This window comes from Marmota marmota, unplaced genomic scaffold, assembly GCF_001458135.2.
Source record: "Marmota marmota marmota unplaced genomic scaffold, marMar, whole genome shotgun sequence".
Taxonomy (NCBI): domain Eukaryota; kingdom Metazoa; phylum Chordata; class Mammalia; order Rodentia; family Sciuridae; genus Marmota; species Marmota marmota.
The window spans coordinates 12,400,789-12,427,788 of record NW_025999982.1 but is presented as its reverse complement, the minus strand read 5'-3'; the positions used below and the strand labels follow the sequence as shown (position 1 = coordinate 12,427,788).

Genomic DNA, 27,000 nt, shown 5'->3' with positions numbered 1-27,000 from the left:
TTTATTCAGGTCTTCAGAAGATTCGGGGAGGCCAGTTCTCAAAGGGAAGAGCACTTTGGTTGAAATAGTCTACAGATTTAAATGCTAGTCTCATTAAGAAACACTCTCACAAATATACATAAAATAACATTTAACCATCTAGTCCTAGGCTTTTCTTGCTTGTCAGGCTTTTTATGGCGTTTTCTCAAAAGATGCAGGAAAAAGCATTTGAAAAAATACAGTACATGTTCAAAACACTAGAAAAACTAGGGATAGGAACATAACCTCACCATTGTAAAAACTTTATATGATAAATCCAAGCATCATTCTAAATGGAGAAAAATTAAAAGCATTCCCGCTAAAAACTTGAACAAGGCAAGGATGTCCTCTTTCTCCACTTCTATTCAACATGATTCTTGAAACTCTAGCCAGAGTGATTAGACAAAAGAAAGAAATTAAAGGGATACAAATAGGTAAAGAAGAACTCAAATTATCAGTGTTTGCTGATGACATGATTCTATACTAGAAGAACCAAAAAACTCTAGCAGAAAACTTCTAGAACCGATAAATGAGTTTAGCAAAATAGCAGAATATAAAAAATCAATACCCATAAATGAAATGCATTCCTATACATCAGTGATGAATCCACTGAAAGAGAAATTAGGAGAACTATTCCATTTACAATAGCTTCAAAAAAGTAAAATACCTGGGAATCAATCTAACAAAAGAGGTGAAGGAACTCTACTGTGAAAACTATAGAACACTAAAGAAAGAAATTGAAGAAAACCTCAGAAGATGGAAAGATCTCCCATGCTCCTGGATAGGCAAAATTAATACTGTCAAAATTGCCATACTACCAAAAGCATTATTATACAGATTGAATGCAATTCGTATTAAAATCCCAATGACATTCTTCACAGAAATAGAAAAAGCAACCATGAAATTTATTTGGAAAAATAAGAGTCCCAGAATAGCTAAAGCAATCCTTAGCAAGAAAAGCGAAGCAGGATATATCACAATACCAGACCTATACTACAGAGCTATAGTAACAAAAACAGCATGCTGTTGGCACCAAAATAGACTTGAAGACCAATGGCATAAAATAAAGGACACAGAGACAAATCCACAAAAAATATGGTTATGTCATACTAGACAAAGGTGCCAAAAACATTCACTGGATAAACAATAGTCTATTCAACAAATGGTGCTGGCAAAACTGGAAATCCATATGTAGAAAATGAAATTAAACCCCTATCTCTCACCCTACACAAAAATTAACTCAAAGTGAATCAAAGACTAGAGACCCTGTGCCTAATAGAAGAAAAAATAGGCCCCAATTTCACGACGTCAGCCTAGGATCTGACTTTCTTAACAGGACTCCTAAAGTGCGAGAAGTAAAATCAAGAATCAATAAATGGGATGGATTCAAATTAAAAAGCTTCCTCTCATCAAATAAAACAATAATGTGAGGAGAGAGGCTACAGATTGGGAAAAATTCTTTACTACACCCACCTCTGATAAAGCATTAATCTCTAGGATATATAGCAAACTCAAGAAACTTACCACCAAAAAAATGAATAACCCAATCAATAAATGGGCTAAGGAACTGAACAGACACTTCACAGAAGAAGAAATACAACTGATCAATAAATATATGAAAAAAGTGTTCAACATGTCTAGCAATTAGAGAAATGCAAATCAAAACTACTCTAATATTTCATCTAAATCCTGTCAGAATGGCAATCATCAAGAATACAGGCAACAATAAATGTTGGCAGGGATGTGGTGAAAAAGGTATACTCATACATTGCTGGTGGGACTGCGAAGTGGTGCAACCACTATGGAAAGCAATATGGAGATTTCTCTGAAAATCAGGAATGGAACCACCATAAGACTCAGTATCCCACTCCTTGGTTTATATCCAAAGGACTTAAAAATCAGCATACTATAGTGAGTCAGCCACATCAATGTTTATAGAATCTCAATTCACAATAGCTAGACTATGGAACCAACCTAGGTGTCCCACAATAGATGAATGGATAAAGAAAATGTGGTATATATACTCAATGGAATATTACTCAACTTTAAAGAAGAGTAAAATTATGGAATTTGCCAGTAAATGTTTGGAGTTGGAGAATATCACACTGAACAAAATAAGCTAATCCCACAAAACCAAAGGCCGAATGTTCTCTCTAATATGCAAATGCTAATGCACAGTAAGGCCTAGGGAGCAGGGGTTAGGGAAGAATAGTGTTACCTTAGATTAGGTAGAGGGAAGTAATGGGAGGGGAGGGGAGGTGATGTTTGGATAGGAAAGATAGTAGAATTAAACAGACATTATTACTATATGTATATATGTGATGACATGACCAATATGATTCATTAAGCAATAACTCTGTACACCCAGAAAAATAAGAAATTATATCCCATCTATGCATGCTATATCAAAGTGCATAAATGCATTCTACTATCATGTATAACTAATTAAAACTAACAAACAAATAAATAAATAAAACTGAGAATAACATTTAACCAAACATCTGGGCATCCTGTGACCTAGTCAGTTTGACACATAAAATTAATCATCACTAGGATAATATTTACTTGGTCATGATATATTATCCTTTTCGTTTTAATACATTACAATATTCAGTTTACTATTTTTAAATTTATGTAGATGACTGAAATTATAATCTTCCTTTTTTTAATAATCTTTTTTTTTTTTTTTTTTGGTGTGTGGTCCTGGGGATTAAACCCAGGACCTTGTGCATGCAAGGCAAGCACTTTGCCAACTGAGCTATATCCCCAGCCCGCTCTTTTTTTGATTTTGATACCAAGGGTACACTAGCCTCAAAAAGTGAGTTTGATAGTGTTTCCATTCTCTGAAAGAGTTGTGTAAAGTTAGAATGACCTAGTTTTGCAAATTGGGTAAAACATAACAAGCGAGGAAATGTTTATTTTATTTACTGATAGACTTTCTTTAAATTTATAGGACTAATCAAGTATTCTGTTTCTTCCTTGTTGGTTTGGTTTTGGTTATTTATATTTCCTAGAAATTTATCCCTTTCACTACAGTATCCAAATTTTTGGCATAGCTTTGGTCATGATAGTCTCTTATTATCCATGGTTTGTTATGGTTGATTTTCTCAGATATGTTGTTGAACACAATTTTTTTTTCAAGCAATTGAAAATTTATTTGCTTATAGATCTAAAGTCTGCAAAGTCCAAGAGAACACAATTTTTTTTTAGCTTCATGAACTCTGCTCTTAAATTCATTAAGTTCTTATCCTTTAAACATTGTAGTAAAATATACATGACATAAAATTTACCCTTTTAACTCTTTCTAAGTAAACAGTTCATAACATCACGTGTATTCATAGTGTCATGCACCTATCTCCACTGTCCTTTGCCAGAAATTTTCATCATCCTAAACCAGAAATTCTGTTCTCATTAAGCAATAACTCTTCATTTCTCTGCTTTCCTCCATTTTATTTCCTGTTTCTATGAATTTTCCCATTCTGTATATCTTATATAAAAAAGATTATCCAATACGTGCCCTTTTGCATCTGATTTTTTTCACTTAACATAGTATTTTCAAGTTTGACTTATGCATCGTTATGTTCCAGATCTTTGTTTTCACGGCTGAAATAATTTTCCAGGAAATATATGTACTATGTTTTGTTCATCCAGTCATACATATATGGACACTTCAGTTGTTTCCACATCTTTGCTTTTGTGAATAATATGAACACTGTTGTGCAAGTAGCTTTTGAAACTCTGTTCTGTTTTCCTGTGTCACATAGGAGTGGAATTGCTGGGTCATATACAAATTCTGTGTTTAATATTTTTAAGTTTCCCCCTACTTTTTTCCCAGAGCTGCCACACAATTTTATATCACATCAGCAATGTGGAAGATTTTCAATTTCTTCACATCCAGCCTATTTTTAAAAAGGATGATTAAACTATCTTTTCTCCAGTGAATGTTTTTGGCACCTTTGTCTAGTCTGATGTAACTATATTTACGTGGGTTTGTCTCTGTGTCTTCTATTCTTTACCATTGGTCTACAAGTTTGTTTTTGTGTCGATACCATGCTGTTTTTGTAACCATAGCTCTGTAGTATATTTAAGGTCTGGTATTGTGATGTAACTGGACACAATATCTTTATTTTGTTTATTAACTTTTATGTGGTTCTAAGAATCGAACTTAGTGCCTCACACATGCTAGGCAAGTCTTCTGCCACTGAGCCACAACCCCAAGCACCTCTCCCATTAATTTTTAAAATGCTATTATCATATTTTTTATTTATATTTCTCCTTGATGCTTTTAAAAATATAACTAACCAATGTGTTGTATTTGTTCCTATGTGTTCTTTTCATTTTTTAAACATGAGTTATATAGTTAATTTATTATTTAATTTTTCAGGCATGTTTAGCTTTATGGGTCTGATTCTGCCATTTGTTGCTTCTGCTCACTTTCATTCATGATGATTTATTTCCTAGTGTATGTTGTAAATCATAAGTTTGAAGTAATGATCCTTGATATGTCCTCAATGGGAATGCTTTCAGGTGTTTGTTTAAATATGTTCTTCAAGGGATGCTGCCAGGTATCTATGAGTGCTATCAATAAAATCACTTTAAACTAATTTTTTTTGCTTTATTAGTCTATAATGGGTATCAAGTATTCTGATATTATGAAAGTTGAATTTATGGTTAACAATTCTTAGGGAAGATTTTTATTTCTTTAATGCAGAGCCTCTATAGGTAAAGTACATTTTGTTTTGTGAGGGGAATTGAACCCAGGACCCCTCTACCATTTAGCTACATCTCTGGTCTTTTTAAATTTTTTTTGAGACAGGATCTCACTGAATTCCTGAGGCTGGCCTTGAAGTTATTATTCTCCTTTCTAATCCTCTTGGGTTGATGGGATTATAGGCTTGTGCCACTGTGCCCTGCTCCAGTTTAAGTACATCATTAAAATGGATGGTTGCCTAGTTCACGCACTAAAAATGTTACTTACCATAACTGGCTGTTATCTTTTCAACTTTATACTAGGTTCGTTAACTATACCTCTTACCTTACTTGGAGGGACTACTTTCTTTTCTATATATTGAATACCATGCTAGTTCAATTCAGGCTGTGGTTTGCTGTCAAAGGAGTCTTATTCAATTTGGGTCTAGAGTACTTATTCTTTGAAACTATACTTTGTCATCTTACCTGACTTCTGTTTTGTCTTTTCTACTGCTACTTAAAACATGCTTTGAATCAAAGATTTTAATTCATGATTTTGCATTTGAAATGATTTTTACCTGGAGGCAGTCTCTGCACATCTTGTCTACTGTATGAAAGTAAGAAGTCTTTTAAGACCAATTTGTAATCCTGTTTGTAATTGTAAACCATTATTGATGTCATTTTCATAGCAATTTTCAGTTTTTCTTATATCACATGTTTTAAAAACTTTTTATGTGGCTATTGTACTTGGGTATTGATGATTTGGGTGTGATATGAACTTTTGGTTGCCTCTTTTCTGAAGTAGTTGTTTATTAGCTTGCATTTTGACACAGTAAAAGCCATTTTAACATACTATACAAATCAAGAAATAGTGTAGATAATACTGCACTCTTCTTTGGAAATGACACTTTGTGTAGGAAACATTAACTTTCTCAATAAAAACTTTTGTATCCTTTGATCATTTGGGGCAAGAATTTGTATTCTCTTTATTTAACTGATTCTTAAAATACATATATTTCACTTTTTGCCATTCTTCATTTACAGTTCTTCTTAATATTAGTATGTTTATATTTCTTTTTCTTTTGCAGGTTTTCTTTAGGTGATGCTAGGAGGCCTCTTTATGAAACAGCAGTTTTGGTAGAAGATGTGGTGCACACTCAGTTAATTAATCTGGTAAGAACATATATAACTTTATTTGGTATGCATTTATAATCTATTTGGTATGTCTTCTCTAAATGCTGCTTATGTTGGGATTGCAACCCAAATAAAAAAGTTTAAAAATTTTTTCTTTTTAAATCAGTAATTTTTTTCTCATTTTTATTGAGATATAATTTTATTGTATTTACTAGTTTAAGTGTATAATTTGATGAGTTTTGACTATGTGTTATTGTCATTAACTACCAGAACAATCATAATACAGAAATTTTCCACCACCTAAAAACAATCCCTTGTTTCCCTGTGCAGTTAGGTTTTTCATCCCAACTTCTGGTACTTAGCCCCCAATGATCTAATTTTTTTCCTTTAAATTTCTAGGAATAGTTATTGAATGGGCTTCTCTTTAAATGTTTTTTATTCTGATTAGTTCTACAAGACACATTTTGACACATCATACATAAATGGAGTATAACTTATTTTTCTTGTTGTACATGATGTAGAATTATACAGGTCTGGTAATCATATATGCATATAGGGTAATAATGTCCATTTCATTCTACTATCATTTTTCCCCCATGACCCCTCCTCTTCATTAGCTCCCCCTTCTAATCCTAAGTACCTATATTGTACCCCTCCCCACCCCCCCACAGTTGTGAATTAGCATCGTCATATCAGAGAAAACATTTATTCTTTGGGATTGACTTATTTCAATTAGCATAATATTCTCTAGTTCCATCCATTTACTGGCAAATGCCATAATTTCATTCTTCTTTATGACTGGTATTAGTCCATTGTATATATTCCACAATTTTTTTAATCATTCATCTGTTGTAGGCACCTAGTTTGGTACCATAGTTTAGCCATTGTGAATTGAGCTTCTGTAAACATTGATGTGGGTACATCACTGTAGTATGCTAATTTTAAGTCCTTTGGGTATAAATTGAAGAAATGTAACTGGGTCAAATGGTGGTTCCATTCCAAGTTTTCTGAGGAATCACTGTACCACTTTCCATAAGGTTGCACCAATTTGTAGTACCACCAGCAATGTAAAAATGTACCCGTTTACCCTATATCCAACATTTACTGTTGTTTGTATTCTTAGTATTTGCCATTCTGACTGGATGAGACAAAGTTAAGTATATTTCTGATTTGCATTTCTCTAATTGTTACAGATGATGAATATTTTTTCATATGGTTGTTGACCAATTGTATTTCTTCTTCTGGGAAGTATATATTTAGTCCTTTGTCCATTAATTGATGAGTTTTCTTTTTTTGGCAGGGGGTTGTTGTTGTTTGGTTTTAAATTTTTTGAGTTCTCTATATATCCAGATTAATGCTCGTATGTGTGATAAAGATTTTTTCCCATTCTATAGTCTCTGTCTTCATGTTTTTGATTGTTTCCAACTATGAAGAAGCTTTTAAATTTGATTCCATCCCATTTATTGATTCTTGATTTTACTTCTTATGCTTTTGGACTCTTATTGAGGAATTTGGTTCCTAAGCTGACATGGTGGAGATTTGGGCCTACTTTTTCTTCTCGTAGGTGCATAGTTTGTGTTTTGGTTCCTAAGTTCTTGATCCACTTTGAGTTGATTTTTGTGCAGGGTGAGAGACAGGGATTTAATTTCATTTTGCTACATATTTATTTCCAGTTTTGCCAGAACCATTTGTTGAAGATGCTATTTTTTCTCCATTGCATGTTTTGACACTACCATGAGATAACTGTGTTGATGTAGGTTTGTCTCTGTGTCTTCTATTCTTTCTATACCATTGTTCTGTGTATCTCTTTGGTGCTAGTACCATGCTGTTTTTGTGACTATGGTTCTATAGTATAATTTAAGGTCTGATATTGTGCCTCCTGCTTCACTCTTCTTGGTGAAAATTGCTCTGGCTATTCTGGGTCTGTTATTTTTGAATAACATGAAACCATGAATTTCATGATTGCTTTTTCTATTTCTATGAAGAATGTCATTTGGATTTGAATAGAAATTGCATTAAATCTGTATCATGCTTTTGGTAGCATGGCATTTTGACAATGTTACTTCTGCCTATCCAAGACCGAGGGAGATCTTTGCATCTTCTAAGGTCGTCTTCAATTTCTTTCTTTAGTGTTCTGTATTTTTCACTGTAGAGGTCTTTCACTTCTTTGGTTAGGTCGATTCCCAAGTATTTTATTTTATTTTTTTTTAAGGCTATTGTGAATGGGGTAGTTTTCCTAATTTCTCTTTAAGTGTATTCATCACTGATATATAGGAACACATTTGATTTATGGGTGTTAATTTTATGTCCTCTACATGAAGTAGCAGGATATAAGTTTAGCTCTAGAAGTTTTCTGGTGGAATTTTTTGGATCTTCTAAATATAGAAAAAAATACTTAATACAGGTAAATGAGAACAGTGATACAACATATCAAAATCTCTAGGACACTCTGAAGGCAGTGCTGAGAGGAAAGTTCATTGCATTGAGCTCATTCAATAAAAGAATAGAAAGTCAATGAATAAATAAATGACCTAACATTATATCTCTAAGCCCTAGAAAAGGAAGAAATCAATGCCAATAGCAGTAGGAGACAAGAACTAATTAAAAAAAGAGCTGAAATCAATGAAATTGAAACAAAAGAAAAAAATTCGAAAATTGACAAAACAAAAAGTTTGTTCTTTAAAAAAATAAATAATATTGATAATCCTTTAGCCACACTAACAAAGAGGAGAGAGAAAACTCAAATTACTAAAATTTGTGATGAAAAAGGAAATATCATGATAGACACTTTTAAAATACAGAAAATAATTACAATCTATTTTGAAAATTTATACTCCAGTAAAATAGAAAATCTCAAAGGCATCGACAAATTTCTAGAGACATATGAACTACCCAAACTGAATGAAGAGGACATATACAATTTAAACAGATCAATTTTAAGCAATGAAACAGAAGAAACCATCACATGCATACATACCAGCACAGAAAAGTCTGATGGATTCTCAGCCAAGTTTTACAAGACCTTCAAAGAAAAATTAGCACCAATATTTCCCAAATTATTCCATGAAACAGAAAAGGAGGGAGCCCTTCCAAACTTATTTTATGAAGCTAGTATATCACCTGGATAACAAAACCAAACAAAGACACTCCAAGGAAAGAAAACTTGAGACCAATATCCCTGATGAATATAGATGCAGAAATTCTCAATAAAATTCTGGCAAATTGCATACCAAAAACATATTAAAAAGATAGTGCACCATGATCAATGGGACTCATCCCAGGGTTTCAAGATTGGCTCAATATATGGAAATCAATAAATGTAATTCATCACATCAATAGACTTAAAGACAAGAATCTTATGATCATCTCAATAGATGCAGAAAAAGCATTTGACAAAATACAGTACCCCTTTCATGTTAAAACACTAGAAAAACTAGGGATAGTAGGAATATGCCTCAACACAGTAAAAGCTATCTATGGTAAACCCAATGCCAGCATTATTCTAAATGGAGAAAAATTTCTCTAAGAACTGGAACTAGATAAGGATGCTCTCTTTTACCATTTTTATTTAACATTTCCCTTTGAACTCTAGCCAGAGCAATCAGACAGACAATAGAAATTAAAAGGATATGAATAGGAAATGAAGAACTCCAACGATTACTATTTGCTGACAACATGATTCTATATTTAGAAAATCCAAAAAATTCCACCAATGATCTAGTTTCTATCATTTTATCACTACACTTTTTTCTTTTAGAATTATTATAATATTTTTTTATTTTGAATTTTGTTATAAAAAATTTTATAATTTGTACTAAGAATGCCCAGATATGCTTCAGTTTTCTTTAATGTTAGCATCTTTTCTGATTATAGTATGATGATGAAACCAGGATATAACATAATTATAATACTATCTATCCATATTACTTGAATTTCATTCATTTTCCATCTGCTCTATGTCCCATTTTATGTTCTAAGACCCAATCCAGGATACCATGGTACATTTACATATTATGTCTTTATGACTTCCTATGATAGTTTATTAGTATTCCGTTTTTTTCATATCTTTAGTATTTTTGCAAACTACTGGTTATTTATTTTATAGAATGCTTTTATCTTTCTGTTGTTGCAGTGTTTTCTTATAATTAGAATGAGGTTATGAATTTTTGGTAAGGTTACCACAGAAGTGACAGATCCTTCTTAGTATACCTATTGAAGGAGTTCATGTTATTGATATGACGTATTTGTGATATTAGCTTTGGTAACTTATTTAAGGTGGTGACGCAGAGTTTCTACACTGTAAAGTCACATATTTTTTTTTTGTGCTTGGATTTAACTCAGGGCTTTGGACATGCTAAGTATGTGTTCTTCTCATCTTACTGTGTTTTTTTTTTTTAAATTGGTGAAATAGAATTATACATACAAGTATACTTCATCGTGATATGCTCATATGGCCTGTTTAATTCCACTATACCTCCTTTTCCCCTCCCCTTCTCCTTCTCCCTGATATCCATTCTCTGCTCTGCTGGTCTCCCTTCTGTTTTCATGAGATCCCATTTCCTCTCAGTTTCCATATGTAAGAAAACATAATGACCTTTGTTTTGTGTTTGGCTTATTTTGTGTAACATGATGTTCCTTCCATTTTCTTGCAAAAGACATAGTTTTATTGTACTTTATGGTTGAATACAACTCTTCTATATATGTATACATATATACTACATCTTTTTCCGATTCATCTAAGATCATCTGTTGATCTAGATGTCTACGTGGCCTAGTTCCAGAGTTTGACTGTTGTGAATTGTGCTACTGTAAACGTGGGTATGCATGTACCATTTAATACTGTGCTAGATGACTTTACTCCTTTAGGATAAATTCTGTAGAGTGGTATATCTGGGTCATATGGTGGTTCATGCCTAGTCTTTTGAAGAACTTCGTTCTGCAGTCTTCTTGCTACCGTTTACTTTCCGAATTTAAAGATATCACATGTATTTTGTGATATTCTTTGTCTTCAGTTGAAGAGGCAATGTAGAGTGTGCATACTCCATCTAAATTGCCTATGTATATTATTTTAATCGATTTTCTTAACCTGAGTTGATTTGGGTCAATGAGTACAGTTTCTGATTTTTTTTCCTTCATTCTCAGAGTCCTTTTTTTTTTTTCTTTTGGTCATAGCATGTTTATTTTACTGTGATCTAAGAATTATTCTTTCAGATATTGATGAAAATAAAAAGTACATTACAAATGGCAATTTATTTGTAATAAAATGAAGTAGATCATTCCAGATTTAAGCTGCTTAATTCAAAAATAAATTGCTTGTTTGGATACCTGTGGTAGTCTCCTATTATTCTTTTTCTCTGAGATTGAACCTGCTAGGTTGGGCTCTTGATAAGTTTAAAAAAATTGTTGTTGTTTTAAGCTATAGATTATGTTGTGATGTCACTTGGTGATGGTTGGATGTGACTTAAACACCGCAGAAAACTCTTCTATGTGGATAAGGCTTTATGATTTACTATTCAGAAACCAGAGTTTTCAGCGCTGTGGTATGTTTCCAGATGCAGTAGCCATATATCTCAAAATATTCTGCTGTTGATTTGCTCTTATGAAGGAATCCCTGTCTGACTAAGGTGTTAGCATGCAGTCTCAAATTATATATGTAAATGGCTCTCAGGTGTTCTTAGTACATTAAAGTTTTCTTTTAAAAATTGTTTTAAAAGCAAAAGGGTACTAAGGCTATCGATTAGTTTTCAGTTTGCTGTATATTGTTTCATCTGGTTTCTGATTTAGTAAATTATTAGGTATTTTTATTTTATTTATTCATTTTTATATTTATTTATTCAAAAAGCCTTTCTTGAATGACACTAGATGAAGCTCCTGTCTAGGACCCAAAGATGAATAAAAGTATAAAGTTTTTTTCTGATATAGATACATAAGAAGTGATTTGAAAACTTTATGGAAACTGGTAATGTTGATGTGCAAAAGTGAGATGGGGTTTTGAAAAGAGGAATCAGATCAGCCTGAAATTCTTCAAGCATTTGTATCTTCATGTCTATATAAAAACATATTGTTGGGCTGGGGATGTGGCTCAAGTGGTAGCACGCTCACCATAGCATACGTGAGGCACTGGGTTCGATTCTCAGTACCACATAAAAACAAATAAAGATATTGTGTCCATCTAAAACTAAAAAATAAATATTAAAAAAACCCATATTGTCTTTCATAGGATTCAGCGTCTGTTTATTGAGTTGATTTGAGGGAAGTAAGTATCAGTGTAAAGCTTATAAACTGTTGACTTGAAGATGTGATATAGAAACATCTTTAATTTCATTTGCACTGATTTTTAAAAAATGATATGTATTTAGTTGCCAACATTTAAAAACCAGAGCATTTTACCATTAAAACTTAGGATTTCTAGCTTCTCTTGAAACTTTGGATTGCTTGACAACATAGGCCTGATTTTAGAATGGAAATCTGAGCTTCATAGCTGCTTCTACTTATAGACTGGGTACAGTCTGATCATTCCCATCCCCTCAAGTCAGGCCAGTCTTATTTCCTTGATGAGTAAAACACCCAGTATTTAAGAAGTGTACCACAAATTTTTTGCTGTTTTTTCCATCTTAGTCCTTAACTTCAAATTTTCCAGAAAACTTACTTGTTAATTTTGGAAAAAAGTAATGCATTTTATAAGAAATCTTCATTCCCTTCAAAAGCTGGAGGAGGAACAACATTATAGAATTTTATAGGCAAAGATAATAAAGGTTATTTACCAGTATGATTTACCTTTTTTAAAAAAATCTGCAACTTGGCTCTGTTAATGGGAGTGTGACTTTTGAAGTTAATACCAAATTATGAAAGAAATAAAAAGCACCTAGATTCTTGTTGCTTTCTATTTAGAAGAAACAAAAGTGATTCCATCAATATATCCTCTGTTGTGTCTCCCTGGGACAGTGAGTTAGGACTTTTGCAGCTAATATATCTTTTTTCCCAGTGGAAGGACCCTAATACCTTCATCTGAAGCTCAATGTGAAAGAAAATATGGAAAGTCAATACTATTGCTCATATTTCTTCACTCTTCTTTGTGTATCCTCTAGCCTCTTTTTTGTTAAAAAAAAAAAAAGCAGGTATATATTGGATTGCTGTTCGGTTTTTCAGTTGAATGAATCTTCTATGTCATGGTGGTGCCTATAAAATCTAAACTCTCCTTAAATGGAGATTCAGTTTTTCTTATCAAAGTGTGTGAGAATTCTTTGCAGAATGTGAAATTCTAGATTCCTAAGAGATTTTTTTAGATAATGTCTTCTGGTGGAATTAAAGAGTCGGTATTTTAAATATACTTTCAATATCTTTGTAATCCAAACAGTCCAAGAATGAGATTTGAGAAACACTAACATACATCTATCTATATACACATGTACACAGACCCATATGCCTATAATTATATTTATGTTATGTACATATGTACATGAAGTATCTTTTTCCACCCCATTATTCTAATGGTTTTAAATTTGGCAGTTAATCTCCTTATAGACAGATCTTGTATAAAGTACTGTTCAATTCTCATGACCAGTTCACTGAGGCTATCACTTTTGCCACCTCAGTAATATTTTATGGGTATGTTTTAAAATTTCCATAAAATTTCCCGTGAGAACTTCAATTATAAGAGTTATCAAAACAGGATAAACCAATATAATTTATGATTGCATAAAATAAAGGAAGTAGAGGTCCCACTTAGACCTAATTAATCATATGATGGAAACTGTCATTTAGCTAACCAGACATTCTGACTTTCTACTAACATTAGAGCATATATGTATGACTCAGCAAACTAGTATTTACTTGGTGCTTACATGAATGAGATATATGAGTTTACAAATACCATCTGGGGAACTAAATGTGAAGAGTTATTGTTAAATCTCCCATGCGGATTAACATTTATTGAACTCTCAGTCCCTCTTTTTGTTATTTATAATGCTTTTTAATTTGGAAAATGTTGTGCAGGTGCTCTTTTCTCATTCATTTACATTTTGTGTTCTCTTCTGTAGCTGAACTAAGAGAAGTTTAGATTCCTATTTTCCAGTTTCTTTTCAGGATCTTCAGAAAAGTCTTTTATCAATAACTATACATATTCTTTCTCCAGTGCTGCCATTACTCCATTGGTGTAGTGATTTTGCAGGAAAGGAAGTAGGAGTTAGTAAGTATCTACTGTGTTTGAGCCAGTCTGATAAAGATTTTATTTATATTATTTGATAATACATATTATAAAATACAATAATATTAATAACATTATAGCATATAAGACAGGTTTTTTTTCGGGTTTCAAAGTAACCTGTTATTTCTGTATAGCTTTTAATTTAGAAAAGTTTAACTCAGTTTGACTTTATCTTATTTGTTATATCAATTCAATTAAAAGCTTTCATTAATTTTTTTGGATTTCAGTTTCATATATTCTACTGTTGAATAACATGTAACAATTATTTTTTAAATATCTATTTTTAGTCCTTTAAGTTATGAAAAGAACTCATCACATCCATCATGAATTTATATTTTGCTACATAAGTTGCTATGAAATTCTGTGTTGTATGTATATGAAATTTAAAAGGCATTATTTATAGTTGAAGCACTGAGAATGAAACTGATTTTGAGTTTTCAATGAAAAGATAATTAAGGTCCACTGAAATATGTGTGTCAATTAGAAAAGAATTAAGTAAATAGCATTTATTTATTAGTAAATTTTACTGACTTTGCTTGTAATCGAGCTAAGAATTTGGTGTTAGGTAATAAATGTCAGAATAGTACTCTTAAAATCATGCTTACTATTCAGGGTGTGTTTAATCTAAAAGTTTGTCTGCTTTTCCTTTTTGCAGTATAGCAGAATGCAGAGAATCAAAGCAATTAGTTACTAAAATAAAGGTTGATAAGAAGTAGCAAGGAGTTGTTAAAGTGTAGAACCAAAATTAAATATTTTTTTAAAAGCCCTCAGATACACAAAATGTTAGGTCATCTACTTGGTTTAAAATTTATAAGCTACATTCTAAAACATATATATTGAAATATTTAAAGCCTTCTAAATTTTTTGGTGGAAAAGACCTTCACTTTGTTTTATATAACATGTTAGATTGATATTTGCAGCCAGTAAAGACTTGAAACAATTAGACAAAGTTGATATATTCAAAACAGTCTTTAGAAAGTGAAGGTAGTGTGTAGGTCACTTAGAGGCTTTTGCAAAAATAAAATTTCATATTTTTAAAAATTAATCTGGAAATTTCATTATATACAGTATAGAAGATGTTTCTTAAAAGACCAAAACTTTCTTACCCACAAATGGTTTTTGTAAAGATTCCTTGATTTAGGAAATATCCTTAAGGAAATTTAAATAAAATTATAGTTAACCTTTTTTTCTATGTAGGTTTTGACAGAATGGCAGCTTAAAAAAAATAGTTTATATACTGTTTCCGCATACGTACAGAGAAGATGCTGTCTTCATTTATAGATTTGGAAACTGAAGACCAGAATGATTAAGCAACTTGCTCGTGTCATACAACTTCTAAGCAGTAGATGTAAAATTGAAATTGTTTCTTCTCCAGAGAGTTTGGGAGTCTTTTGTTTGAAAAATGCTGTTTTCTTTGTTTTAATGTATATTTACCCGAGTTTCCTGTATATCTCTCAGGTCCTTTGTAATTCTCAGTATTCCCTGGCTTTCTGAAGTGGAAAGAGTATTCCTTTCAGAATAGAATTTGTATTTTTCTTTTTTTTTTTTTTTTTACATGTCACATGAGCAAATTTATTTATGTTTGTTGTCAAAGGTGATACATTTCTTCTTTTATGTTTTATTTTACTTGCTGTATTTTTGGTCTGTTGGTTACTTTTTCAATATATATAATTTTCTCTGTATACATTTTCTTAGATTTTTTTTCTTTTTTTAAAATTTTTATTGTTGGTTGTTCAAAACATTACATAGTTCTTGATATATCATATTTCACACTTTGATTCAAGTGGGTTATGAACTCCCATTTTTACCCCGTATACAGATTGCAGAATCACATCAGTTACACATCCATTGATTTACATATTGCCATACTAGTGTCTGTTGTATTCTGCTGCCTTTCCTATCCTCTACTATCCCCCCTCCCCTCCCCTCCCCTCTTCTCTCTCTACCCCCTCTACTGTCATTCATTTCTCCCCCTTGTATTATTTTTCCCTTTCCCCTCACTTCCTCTTGTATGTACTTTTGTATAACCCTGAGGGTCTCCTTCCATTTCCATGCAATTTCCCTTCTCTCTCCCTTTCCCTCCCACCTCTCATCCCTGTTTAATGTTAATCTTCTTCTCATGCTCTTCGTCCCTACTCTGTTCTTAGTTACTCTCCTTATATCAAAGAAGACATTTGGCATTTGTTTTTTAGGGATTGGCTAGCTTCACTTAGCATAATCTGCTCTAATGCCATCCATTTCCCTGCAAATTCTATGATTTTGTCATTTTTTAATGCAGAGTAATACTCCATTGTGTATAAATGCCACATTTTTTTTATCCATTCGTCTATTGAAGGGCATCTAGGTTGGTTCCACAGTCTTGCTATTGTGAATTGTGCTGCTATGAACATCGATGTAGCAGTGTCCCTGTAGCATGCTCTTTTTAGGTCTTTAGGGAATAGACCGAGAAGGGGAATAGCTGGGTCAAATGGTGGCTCCATTCCCAGCTTTCCAAGAAATCTCCATACTGCTCTCCAAATTGGCTGCACCAATTTGCAGTCCCACCAGCAATGTACAAGTGTACCCTTTTCCCCACATCCTCGCCAGCACTTGTTGTTGTTTGACTTCATAATGGCTGCCAATCTTACTGGAGTGAGATGGTATCTTAGGGTGGTTTTGATTTGCATTTCTCTGACTGCTAGAGATGGTGAGCATTTTTTCATGTACTTGTTGATTGATTGTACGTCCTCCTCTGAGAAGTGTCTGTTCAGGTCCTTGGCCCATTTGTTGATTGGGTTATTTTGTTCTCTTATTGTCTAATTTTTTGAGTTCTTTGTATACTCTGGATACTAGGGCTCTATCTGAAGTGTGAGGAGTAAAGATTTGTTCCCAGGATGTAGGCTCCCTATTTACCTCTCTTATTGTTTCTTTTGCTGAGAAAAATCTTTGTATTTTTCAAAGGGTTAATGGTGAAAAAAAGGGGTCCCAAGAGGTTGGTAAGCAGAATCTTCTTTTGATGTGGAAAATAAAAATTTAATTTCAAAGTCTATAATATTTATCATACTTTAAGTGTGTTAAGAGAAAGATTAACATTCTCCAACACAAGGCATGGCCCCAGTAGCTAACAACATATATAAGCATAAGGAGTAATTTCAAAATACGAAAGTAGGGGCCATTTGTAGAACACTAGACAAAGGTAATTAAAAACAAAGAATAAATATAAACATTCTTGGAAAAGATACTTAAAACATTTTGGGCTTTTCTAGAAATCTCCTGTATTGTTGCATTGGTAATGGACTTCATAGAGATAATTTCTAGTAGAGTCTTTTTCTACTGAAGTTTCTTCTTAAAGTTTCTCCCTAAAGACAGTTTTCATTAAGATCAGCAGACAGGGTATAAGACTTGATGTTAATAGCCTAAATAAAAAATCTAAGTATTCCTTGCCAAATTTTTAATGTATATATAACAAAAAGAGTAATATTGTTTTTCATTGCTTAATTTTTATTCCACCACTAAAGTCTCAGCTTTTATTTTCAAACTTTTTTTTTTTAAAGGATTTGATTTCATTAACAAACATAAGGTTGCCATAGATACCTTGTGTTTATTGGATATTCACTTTTTAGTAATATTTCCCTTTAAAAGAAAAAGTAGCATATTAACATTAAAAAAGTAACTTTGGTATTTTGTATCATGTTGAATATAAGACAAGGTCACTGCCTTGTCATTAAAATCAGATGAGGCCTGTTGTGGTTGCACAGGCCTGTAATCCCATCTACTTGGGTGGCTGAGACAGGATGATCACAAGTTTGAAGCCAGCCTCTGCAGCTTAGTGAGGTCCTGTCCAAAGTTTTTTAGAAGGTGGGGGGTCTAGGAAGAAGCTTAATGATAGAGGGTCTCTGGTTCAATCCCCATTCCCAAAGGGAGAAAAAGAGTTCAGATATCAGGTAGTGATACAGCTAATATTTTCAAATGTGTTTCTTGAGAAAATACTGAAATTTAGTTTCTTAGAACGAACATTATTTATTTGTTGAAATCCAGTTGTTATTTCTAATATAATTTATTTGTTATTCCTTTTATGCTAGTTAGGAAATCAGATTCATGCAAGGCAAGAAGGAAGTTATTTATGCATGTCAGTATTGAAGACTTAATGACTACTCTCTCTAGAAGAGGGAATGATAATTAATAAATTATTTTATTTACACTTTAGTATCAAAGTGAATTGTTTCTTTGTCTTATTTGTTTTTATTGTCCCATAATAAGCTACTTAGTATCCATTAATAGCTCAAGTTAGTTTTGGATATCAGAATGGATTTAAATGATGTTGTCAGGGGTATTTTTAAATGTCAGATAAATTGTACAAGTTTTGCATTTTATGCCATGGAACCAAATACAGCCATTAAAGTTTTATATGAAATCACCGCTGATCAAGGCACATGGTTTTCTAATTGGGATATGAGCAGTGTTTCCTTAATATATACAGGGAAAGGGGATGAAAAAAATTGGGAACAGATTTTCAAGGTCATTGAATTTCAGACTGAGTAATTCTGTAGATAGTTGGGGGCTGTTAAAAATTTTTAGAGTGTTACATAATGATGAAAATGGATAGCATGACTTGTCATTTTTATATAGGATAGTAACTCAAGATGCCCTCTCTGGAGAGATCAGTAAGAAGGATATTGCAATGTCTAAACAAGATATGCCACTAGCTTTAAGTTAGATGAGTTCTGAATGAAAGACACAGGAAGAAAGACCCTATTTTTTAAAAAATCAGTATGGAGTTTAGAATATGCAGGATTTCTTTGCTAGACAGGGATAAGATAAGAGAGAGCAAGTCAGAGATGATCCCTAAGCAGTTGGGAGAATGACAGCTTCATGGCTTGAAATAGAAATATTAGGGGGAAGAACAGGTTTGTCAGAGAAATTAGGGGTTTAGACCCATATGTTTTTGATGCTTTGATAAAAAACTTAGGGTTAAAAAATGGTTTTAGAATACTTGAGAGTAGTGTTTCAGGGATATGCTGTATTTGCCTAGAAACGAGCTGGTTACAAGTTAAGAAAGGGAAACCTCACCCAAGGGGAGGCTCAAGAAAACTGAGTTCTGGTGTGAGAGAGAAGAAAAAAATAACTTGTAGATTTACATTTAAATTTATTAGAATGATACAGAAACTTTTTGAATTTTTTTTTATTCTGGATGCTTGGAAAGAAACTTTGAAAAGTATATGTATTTTAACTTTTATTTTAAAGTGTACCAAAGTGAAATGTAGATTTGGCTTGGTGAGTTTTTTTTTGTGATAAATAATACCTTTCTGGTATGGATGAACAAAAAGCTGAATGTAAATACTTGTTACTATATTTTCTATTCCTGTCTCCCCCCAACCTCCACCCCTGTACTGGGAATTTAACCCACTTTACCACTGAACCACATCCCTCTTTCCTGTACTGGGGTTTGAATCCAGGAGAGCTCTACCACTGAGGCATATTCCTAGCCTGTTAAATTTTTGTTTTATTTTGTTCTTTTTAAATTTTGAGGCAGATTTTCACTTAGTTACCCAAGGTTACCCTTGAACTTGGAATCCTGCTGCCTAGGTTCCTATGTAGCTGGGATTACAGGTTTGTGCCCCCACATCAGCCTAATTGGAAAGAAATATCATTGATTTTGAATCTTCACTTTGTAATTTGATATTTATGCAATTTTGAGCATATTCCTTAATCTGAGTCTGTTTATCTATTGCAATTTATCTCACAGGCATTATATATGATAATATATGTTAATGACCTAACAGTGATTCACACAGTGTTTGCCAGTGAAAATGAGTAATTCATGACAGCTAAAAATTTTATTCATAAATCTAAAATATTCAGACTAACAAAGTATCAAGGACAAAAAGAGTCCACAGAGAATTTTAAGATTTATATGGTGTATGTATTTCTGGGGCCACTTTTCTGCTTTAGAATACTATACGATTCTTTCATTCTCAACATTCTTAGATAACTTAAAACTCTTAGTTGGCAGTTTAGATAATTTATTGTACATGAATTTCCCTGTCACTTTCCTGCCAGTTCCCACATGACTTCATGTCTAAGTGAAAAATGCCTGTAGATGAAACCTGTCTAAATTTGTCAATTCATTTTAATCACAGGGACTTTGGAAGCTTTTCCACATACTTTATACCTTTTCATTTTATAATTGTGATTGGACTAGAACTTAATTGTCATTGAAAAAAGAACACAGTCTTTATTAAAGCCACCCACTTTTGTTACTAGGGATTGAACACAGAGACTTTTAACCACTAAGCCACATTCCCAGCCCTTTTTTGTCTTTTATTTAGAGACAGAGTCTCACTGAGTTGCTTAGGGCCTTGCTAAGTTGCTGAGGCTGGCCTTCAAATTGGGATCCTCCTGCCTCTGTTTCCTGAGCCACTGGGATTACAGGTGTGGGCAACCATACCTGGCTAAAGCATTTATTTTTATTCAATAATTCTTTGAATGTTCTAAATTTTTGAGTTCTTAAATTTTATATTTTTAGCAAAGACTACTATGCTTATTTTGTTCCTTTCAACCACAGCGGTTTTCAGAATACTGTATGAAAATGCTCCAAACAGGCTTGAAAAACACAGAAGTGTTCATAAGTACAAAGTGATGTAGAGTTTGAGAGAGGTGGGACAGAGAAAAGGATAAATAGGTAAACAGAAGAGAGTTCAGTAGATGGCAAAAGAATATTCAAGCCCCCTAAATGACCACTTTGCTAAAAATAAAAAAAAAGCTTAGGTTTATTAAATGACTCTTATTAGGCCTTACATGAGAAATTGCTCTCACTGTGCCTTATAAAATATAAGTCACTATTTTGATGTTAACATTTCCTTTTATTGTTAATGCTAGTAATAATTATGTTTTAAAAATCCATTTTTTAAAAGTCTTTACTTTGAAAAATCAATACAGAAAACCTTATCTGAAATATTGAAAAAGCTATTACTTGGCACTTTTGTATTATCATTTATATTTAGAATATCTTTAGGTAGCAGAATTTGGGGAGAAAAACTCATATTTTCAAAGTTCATATGTTCTTTTTTTCCAAGTTAAACTTTTGAGCACCTTAACTTGTAATAATTTGAAATTTTTCTAGGATACTTCTGTTCAGGAGAAAGCTTAAATTTCAGTACTGTTTTGTTTTGTTTTTGTGGTGCTGGGGACTAAACCTCATACATGCTAACAAGTGCTTTACCCACTGAGCCACATCCCTGCTAGCACTCAGTAACATTTTTAATCATTATTATTTTGAACCTATTTTTTACTAAATAAAATTGTGCAACATAATACTTACAGACTTATATCTGAAAAGGTATACCACCACATCAGTCTAGTTATAACACCCTTCTTCAACATGTGTATTTTTTTAAATCTTTTTCTCTGTAGTTGTAGATTGATCTTTATTTTATTTATTTATATGTGGTGCTGAGACTCTAACTTGGTGCCTCACACATGCTAGGCAAGCATTCTACCACTGAGCCACAAGTAAGCAACTTTATTCTCCCCCCAGCTTTCTTCAACAATGTTATTTCTTGAGTGTTTAATATGGATAGGTTCTTTTGCCATACTATTCAATCTTAAGATCCTCTTTATTCCTAAATATTTTTAAAGTTTGCATTCATTAAGCTTCAGGTTTTTGTTATTTATTTTTTTTTGCATTACAATTCATATTACACACATAGAGCACAAATTTTTATATCTCTAGTTGTACACAAAGTATAGTCACATCCTTTGTGTCTTCATACATTATTTAGGGTAACGATGACCATCACATTCCACCATCTTTCCTACCCCTTTGTCCCCTCCTTTCCCCTCCCTCCCCTTTTGCCCTCTCTAGATTTCATTTAATCTTTTCATCTCCCACTGCCTGCATCATATTGTTAATCAGCATCCTTAACTCACAAATCATTTGACATTTGGTTTTCTGGGATTGGCTAATTTCATTTAGCCTTATATTCTCCAGCTCCATCCATTTACCTGCAAATGCCATGATTTTATTCTCTTTTAATGCTGAATAATATTCCATTGTGTATGTATACCACATTTTCTTTATCCATTCAACTACTGAAGGACATCTAGATTACTTCCACAGTTTAGCTATTGTGAATGGTGCTGCTATAAACATTGATGTGGCTTTTTTAGTATGTCGTTTTTAAGTCCTTTGGGTATTATAGACCAAGGAGTGGGATAGCTGGGTAAAATGGTTCCATTTTCAGTTTTCCATAGATTCTCCATACTGCTTTCCATATTGGCTGTACTAATTTTCAGTCTCACCAGCAATGTATAGGTGATTGATTTATGGGTGTTGATTTTGTATTCGGCTACTTTGCTGAATTCATTTACTAGTTCTAGAAATTTTCTTGTGGAATTTTTTGGGTCTTCTAGGTATAGAATTATATTGTTGGCAAATAGTGCTCATTTGAGTTCTTCTTTACCTATTTGTATTCCTTTAATTAACTTCTTTTGTTTCTCTAATTGCTCTGGCCAGTGTTTCAAGAACTATGTTAACTAGAAGTGGTGAAAGAGGGCATCCCTGTCTTGCTCCAGTTTTTAGAGGGAATGCTTTCAATTTTTCTCCATTTAGAATGATGTTGGCCTAGGGCTTAGCATAGATAGCTTTTATGATGTTGAGATATGTTTCCATTATCCCTAGTTTTTCTAATGTTTTGAACATGAAAAGGATGCTGTATTTTGTCTAATGTTTTTTCTGCATCTATTGAGATGATCATCTGATTCTTATCTTTAAGTCTATTGATGTGATGAATTATTGATTGTTGAACTAACCTTGCATCTCTGGAATGAATCTCACTTGATCCTGGTATACTATCTTTTTGATATGATTTTGTATTCTATTTGCTAGAATTTTTTTGAGAATTTTTGCATCTATGTTCATTAGCAATATTGGTCTGAAGTTTTCCTTTTTTTTGATGTGTCTTTGCCTAGTTTGGAAACAGGGTGTTATTAGCTTCAGAAAGAGTTTGGAAGTGCTCCCTTTTTTTCTATTTCCTGAAATAAATTGAACAATATTATTATTAGTTCTTCTTTAAAGGTCTTGTAGAACTTGGCTGTGTATCCATCTGGTCCTGGGCTTTTCTTGGTTGGTAGGCTTCTGATGGTGTCTTCTGTTTCATGGCCTGAATTTGATCTGCTTAAATTGTGCATATCATTCTGATTCAATTTGGGCAAATCATATAACTCTAGAAATTTGTGATGCCTTTGATATTTTCTATTTTGTTGGAGTACAAGTTTTCAAAATAGTTTCTAATTATCTTCTGCATTTCTGTAGTGTTTGTTGTGATATTTCCTTTTTTCATCACATATGTTAGTAACTTGAGTTTTCTCTCTCCTTCTCTTCATTAGCATGGCTACGGGTCTATCAATTTTATTTATTTTTTCAAAGAACCAACTTTTTGTTTTGTCAATTTTTTCAATTGTTAATATTTCAGTTTCATTGATTTTAGCTCTGATTTTAATCATTTCCTGATTTCTACTGCTTTTGGTGTTGATTTGTTTTTCTATGGTTTTGAGATGTAATGTTAAGTCATTTATTTGTTGACTTTTTCTTCTTTGAAGGAATGAACTCCATGCAATGAACTTTCCCCTTAGAACTGCCTTCATAGTGTCCCAGAGATTTCAATATGTTGTATCTGTGTTCTCATTCACCTCTAAGAATTTTTTAATCTTTTACCTCATTTTTGATGTCTTCTGCAACCTATTGTTCATTAAGTAGTGTATTATTTAGTCTCCAGTTGTTGGAGTAGCTTTTATTTCTTATTTTATCGTTGATTTTTAATTTCGTTCCATTATAATCTGATAGAATGCAAGGTAGTATCTCTACTTTTTTATATTTGCTAAGAGTTGGTTTGTGGGCCTAATCTATGGATCTATGGTCTCTATTAGAGAAGGATACATGTGCTGTTGAGAAGAAAGTGTATTCGCTGTTGAAAGATGAAATATTCTATATATGTCAGTTAAGTCTAAGTTTTTGATTGCTTTATTGAATTCTATAGTTTCTTTGTTCAGCTTTTGTTTGGAAGATCTATCCAGTGTTGAAAGAGGTGTGTTAAAGTCACCCGAAATTATTGTGTTGTGGTCAATTTGACTCTTGAACTTGAGAAGAGTTTGTTTGATGAACAGAGATGCTCCATTGTTTGGGGCATACCTATTTGTGATTGTTACGTCTTGTTGGTATATGATTCCATTGAGCAGTATGTAGTGTCCTTCTTTATCCCCTTTTGATTAACTTTAGCTTGAAGTGTACTTTATTTGATAAGAGGATAGAAATCCCTGCTTGCTTCCGCAGTCCATGTGAGTGGTATGATTTTTCTCAACCTTTAATCTTCATGTCTTTTCCTATGAGATGAGTCTCTTGGAGGCAGCAGATTGTTGGGTCTTTTTTTTTTTTTTTCAATCCAATCTGCTAGTCTATGTCTTTTGATTGGTGAGTTTAGGCTATTAACATTCAGGATAATTATTAAGACATGATTTGTATTCCCAGCCATTTTTGTTTATTTTTAGTATTTAACTTGACTTGTTTTCACCTCCGATTAGTTTTTCCTTTTGTGTAAAACCTCCCTCTGCTGATTTTCGTTACTGTTTTTTCTTTCCTGTTTGTGGAATATTTTGCTGAGGATGTTCTGTAGTGCAGGCTTTCTAGTTGTAAATTCTTTTAACTTTTGTTTATCATGAAAGGTTTTTATTTCATCATTAAATCTAAAGTTTAATTTTGTTGGATATAAGATTCTTGGTTGGCATCCATTTTCTTTCAGAGCTCCGTATATATACCATCTCCTGGCTTTGAGGGTCTGGGTTGAAAAATCTGCTGAGATACAAATTGGTTTACCCCTATATGTGATCTGATTTCTCTTTCTTACGGCTTTTAAGATTCTATCCTTATCCTGTATGCTAGGCATTTTCATTATAATATGTTTTGGTGTAGATAGGTTGTAATTTTGTACATTTGGTTTCCTGTAAGCCTCTTGTATTTGGTTTTGCAATTCATTCTTTATGCTTGGGAAATTTTCTGATATTATCTCATTGAAGAGATTGTGTATTCCTTTTGTTTGAAATGCTGTGCCTTTCTATCCCAATAACTTTTAGATTTTGTCTTTTGATGCTGTCCCATAATTCTTGAATGTTCTGTTCATGGTTTCTTAGTATATTCATTTTGTGGTCAACTTTATTTTCTAGATTGTATACTTTGTCTTTATTACCTGATATTCTTTCTTTCAAGTGATCTAGTCTGTTGGTTATGCTTTCTATTGAGTTTTTTATTGTTTCCTTCATTTCAAGGATTTTGGACTTTTTTTTTCATAGTCTATCTCTTAAAGTAATCTTTTTGCTACCTATATTTGCTCTCTTATCCCTTTGTGGGATTGACCAATCTTTGCCTGTATTTGCTCTTTTAGGTCATTCTTTAATTCACAGATCATTTTAATTATCAACCTTCTGAATTCCTTTTCTGACATTTCATCACTTTTGCTGTCCATGGTTCTGTTATTGTAGTATCCTGGTTTGTTTGGGGCACTTTCCTCCCTTATTTTTTTATTTTGTCTTTGTGTCGTCCTTTCTTGCAGTGTGGATCTTAGATATTACAGTTTTTACCCTATATTCTTGTAGTACCTGTACAGATTGTCTGTACCTCACCTTGATGTTGGGCTTCCAGACCCTGCTGGGGTCCCTCAATGTATGCTACTGCAACTAAAGGTGGTTGTGGCAATAGCCGAAGTAACTGGAGGTAATAGTGGAGGTGCCCCAAGATGGATGCAACCTCTTAAGAGATGGGGCTGAAAGAGTATGCCTTATACTGTCTTTGGGATGCGTGCTCTGAGAAGCAGCTGCTTCTAGCCCCGGTGGATTGTTGAAAGGTAGGGGCTACTGTGTAGGGAAGGCTATAGTGATGTCTGCAGTATCCCAAGATGGAAGTGGGTTAATCTTGGGCTCCCAGGTGGGGGGGCGGTGGCGAACTGGGACCTACCCTGGGCCTGGGTCCTGCGTATATCAGTGTGGGTGGTCTGGGCCAGGCCTGAGCTCCTGTGGTAGTCTGCTTTTTGGAAGTGGCGGTCCTGTGTTGGAGCCTGAGCTCTGGCGGGTGTCTGCTGGTGGTGAGATAGAACCAGGCCTACTGTGGGCTTGGGTCCCTGGCTGGTCAGTGTGGGTGGATCTGGGATGGGTCTGAGCTCCCATGGTGGTCTGCTGGTCTGAAGAGGTGGTCCTATGCAGTAGCCTGAGTTCCAGTGGGTGTCTGCTATTGGTAGGATCGACCCCAGCCTACTGTGAGCCTGGCTCCAGCGCAGGTTGGTGTCAAAATGTGTATTCTTAAAGGTAACATTTGCTTCAAAGTATATATTCTTAGAAGTTAACAGTTTCCTGTGCTTTATATAGCAGAGGTCACAAAAGACTTGTAACTTTGAACAATCAGCTTAATGTGATTTTAAACTTTTAATAGTTTTGGAACAGGAATTTTTGTTTGAAAGAAAGATTGGCTTGTTAGCTGAATTATGCAGTTATAAGTAAATTTGGTCACAGCTGGTTTTGGTTATTTTTGTTATACATCTGATTAGACTGTAACAGGTTTTTAAAAAATGTTTTTTTTTTCCATTTCTTACACTGACACCTAGTGTTCACTATTTCTGATATCTTATATATTGAATTCTTTATTAATAACTATGGAAATGACTAACATAATTGAACATTGAACATAATTTAAGAAGTTTATCTCTTCACGATCAATAATTGTTATTTTCTACACCTGTGATTATAATATTTCTAGTTACTTTTATGATATCATTATGACCCAATTGCTAGGACTATCTTGAATGCTACAGAACTCTCAGAAGCATAGAACTTAGAGGTGGAAGGAACTTGAAGAATATTTTTAAACAAAAATTCTTAACATCCCAGTATTTTGTTATATACAGAATTCCTTCAAGTCATAAGTCCAAGTG

At 33.2% G+C, this 27,000-nt stretch overlaps 1 protein-coding gene across 3 annotated transcripts in view; it reads left to right on the top strand.

Moving 5' to 3' along the window:
* The window catches only part of Supt3h (SPT3 homolog, SAGA and STAGA complex component), a 460,033-nt gene that overhangs the window by 212,644 nt on the left and 220,389 nt on the right, over positions 1–27,000 (top strand). For all 3 annotated transcript variants that reach the window (XM_048805405.1, XM_048805406.1, XM_015487372.2), the window contains one exon: positions 5,796–5,880. In XM_048805405.1, coding sequence (XP_048661362.1) covers positions 5,796–5,880 — 85 coding nt within the window. The remainder of the gene's footprint in view (positions 1–5,795; positions 5,881–27,000) is intronic.